The following is a 2,354-nucleotide window of genomic DNA, read 5'->3' as shown; positions in this document are numbered from 1 at the left end:
TGAAGGAGCAGACCTGCAGCACCAAGTACCGCACGCTGAGGCAGTGCGTGGCGGGCAAGGAGACCAACTTCAGCCTGACGTCCGGCCTGGAGGCCAAGGACGAGTGCCGCAGCGCCATGGAGGCCCTCAAGCAGAAGTCGCTCTACAGCTGCCGCTGCAAGCGCGGCATGAAGAAGGAGAAGAACTGCCTGCGCATCTACTGGAGCATGTACCAGAGCCTGCAGGGTACGCGCCACCGTTGTCCTGTCCCCCCACCACCCAGGCCCGCGGGCCCCTCACCAGGTCGGGCTGACCTCATCCTCCACTCCCTTCTCCCAGCTGCAGAGTGAGGACCGCTCATTGGCCCCCAGGGACTGCAGCAGCTGGTGTTTGCTGCCTGCCCAGCTGGATTGTTGGGGCCTGGTTGTTGGAAAACCCATTATGGGTGAGGGGGACACCCCGGGACCCCGCTGACTTCTTTGAGATCTGGTCAGAGCTTTGAGTAGGAGGGACTCCATTAAAGGCCACCCAAGGGACGGCCACTTCTCTGTAAGGAGAGTTGGCTTCACAGAATAATTATTTAGACTTGCCCTGCGTCCTCCCTGGAGTTTCCCTCTTTATTCTGTCCTTCTGTCTATTCTGACATAAGAGAAAGAATTAAGTGTTAAAGGTCCAGTAACATCTATTCTATCTTTACCCATCCCCTCCTCCCCTTCAAACTGATCAAAGGCTTTGATGTGGGAAAAAACATTTGTCATCTTAGATTAGCTGAGTCTTGAACCAGCTGGTGTGGTTCAACCTCGGTTAACATGGATGTGGCTCAGAGGGGGAAAGGCCCACAGACATTCACTTTGATCGATGTGGCTGTGTTTGTAAATCTAAGGCAGACACCCAGTGCGCTCATTCTCCACCGAGACTTCACATCCGAAATCTGTAATAAACGGAATTGACCTATCAGCTACCACTTCCCTCCAGAACCTACTGATGAAACCTGTTTCAAAGACCGCCTGTTTAATGGCTAGGGTGCCGGCTTTCTGACCACACACCATGTTTCTGGAGCAAAGGAATGAATGGGGGGCCTCCTTTGAGTCACCTTCTTTCCATTGGCTCCTGGAGGCGAGCGCGACACGTGATATCACTGGCTTCTTCCTCTCTGATTTCATTCCTTTGCAGAAGTGGGAGAGAGTTCTGGCCAAATCAGGCTGGGTTGCTCTTCAGTGTTTTCATGGCACTCTGGGGAGAGCAAGGACAACAAAGGCAGAGGGAATGAAAAAAAAAAAAACAACCAGAGCCAGATAGAGGCATGTGAAGTCTTTGAAAGTTTCAGCATCTTTTTGTTACACAATCATAACATAATTAGAATTCAGATTCAGTAACAAAAAACTGCCTGGAATATGTCTGTGTTCCAGATCTGAGCCCAATCTTCCTGTTGTTTTTAGGAAATGATCTGCTCGAAGATTCTCCCTATGAACCAGTCAACAGCAGATTGTCTGATATATTCCGGGTGGTTCCCTTCATACCTGGTAAGCGGATTTATACTTCTACTCTGGGGCCCTGGCCTGCGTGAAATGCATTGGCTTGCATTCTCTTTGGCTCTCAAACGGCGAATGAGGAGGTAGTTGAATGGCGCAGTGTTTCTGGGAAATTAGAAATAGGATGATGATAATGAAGAGGCAGAATGACTAGACATGATTGTATGGCTTGAAAGTCATTCTCTAAATGAAGTAATGTGGTGTGGTGGTTTGGAAGAGGTTGGAGGGAGGTGACTTGGTTGAATTCCCCCCCCCCCCACTAAAATACGATTGGCCGACTCTTGCAAAGGGAATGCGGGTTCTGTCTGTAGGTGGCAATAGTATTCTCTTCTTTATGTGTCAGACACAGTGCTTCCCTGAAATGGGATCTGTTTAAATGATGCCACTTACTTTATGAGATGTCTGAAGATCATCTGAGATTGTTGAAGAATTTTGGATTTATTCATTTGTCTGCCTTTGCTTTAAAAGATTAAGCTCTGCCATTTGTTAACAGTTCTTTTGTCTCTAATTGTTCCTGAGCCAGTGTGTGTGCATATGTAAGACACTGTATTACTGCCCCGGTGGCCCTTTACAGAGTAGCCTTGCTTCCCAGGGCATGTTTTTTCTGTCCTTGCAGTTCTACGTTTGACTTGGAAATCAACCTAGATTTAGAATTAAGTTGTTATAACATCTGCGTTCAGAGAACCGCATAAATAATGAGCGAAGCAGTAATCTCTCTTCATGATGCACAGACTTCTGTCTGATGTTGTCTATATTTGTTTATGGTGAAGGCATTTTCTCAAGTATATATAGAGCCATCACAAATGACATGTTTTCAGTGGTTATGCATGGTGGTTAATGTTG

General features: G+C 47.6%; 1 protein-coding gene across 2 annotated transcripts in view; it reads left to right on the top strand.

Annotated features, from left to right (window-relative positions):
- Positions 1–6: 6 nt before the first annotated feature.
- GFRA1 (GDNF family receptor alpha 1) overlaps positions 7–2,354 on the top strand; it is a 182,008-nt gene continuing 179,660 nt past the window's right edge. For both annotated transcript variants that reach the window (XM_015557998.1, XM_015557997.1), the window contains exons 1-2: positions 7–225; positions 1,419–1,502. In XM_015557998.1, coding sequence (XP_015413484.1) covers positions 117–225; positions 1,419–1,502 — 193 coding nt within the window. In that variant the 5' untranslated portion in view covers positions 7–116. The remainder of the gene's footprint in view (positions 226–1,418; positions 1,503–2,354) is intronic.

Source organism: Myotis davidii, unplaced genomic scaffold, assembly GCF_000327345.1.
Source record: "Myotis davidii unplaced genomic scaffold, ASM32734v1 scaffold107, whole genome shotgun sequence".
NCBI classification, from domain to species: domain Eukaryota; kingdom Metazoa; phylum Chordata; class Mammalia; order Chiroptera; family Vespertilionidae; genus Myotis; species Myotis davidii.
This window is presented reverse-complemented; position numbering and strand designations above follow the sequence as displayed.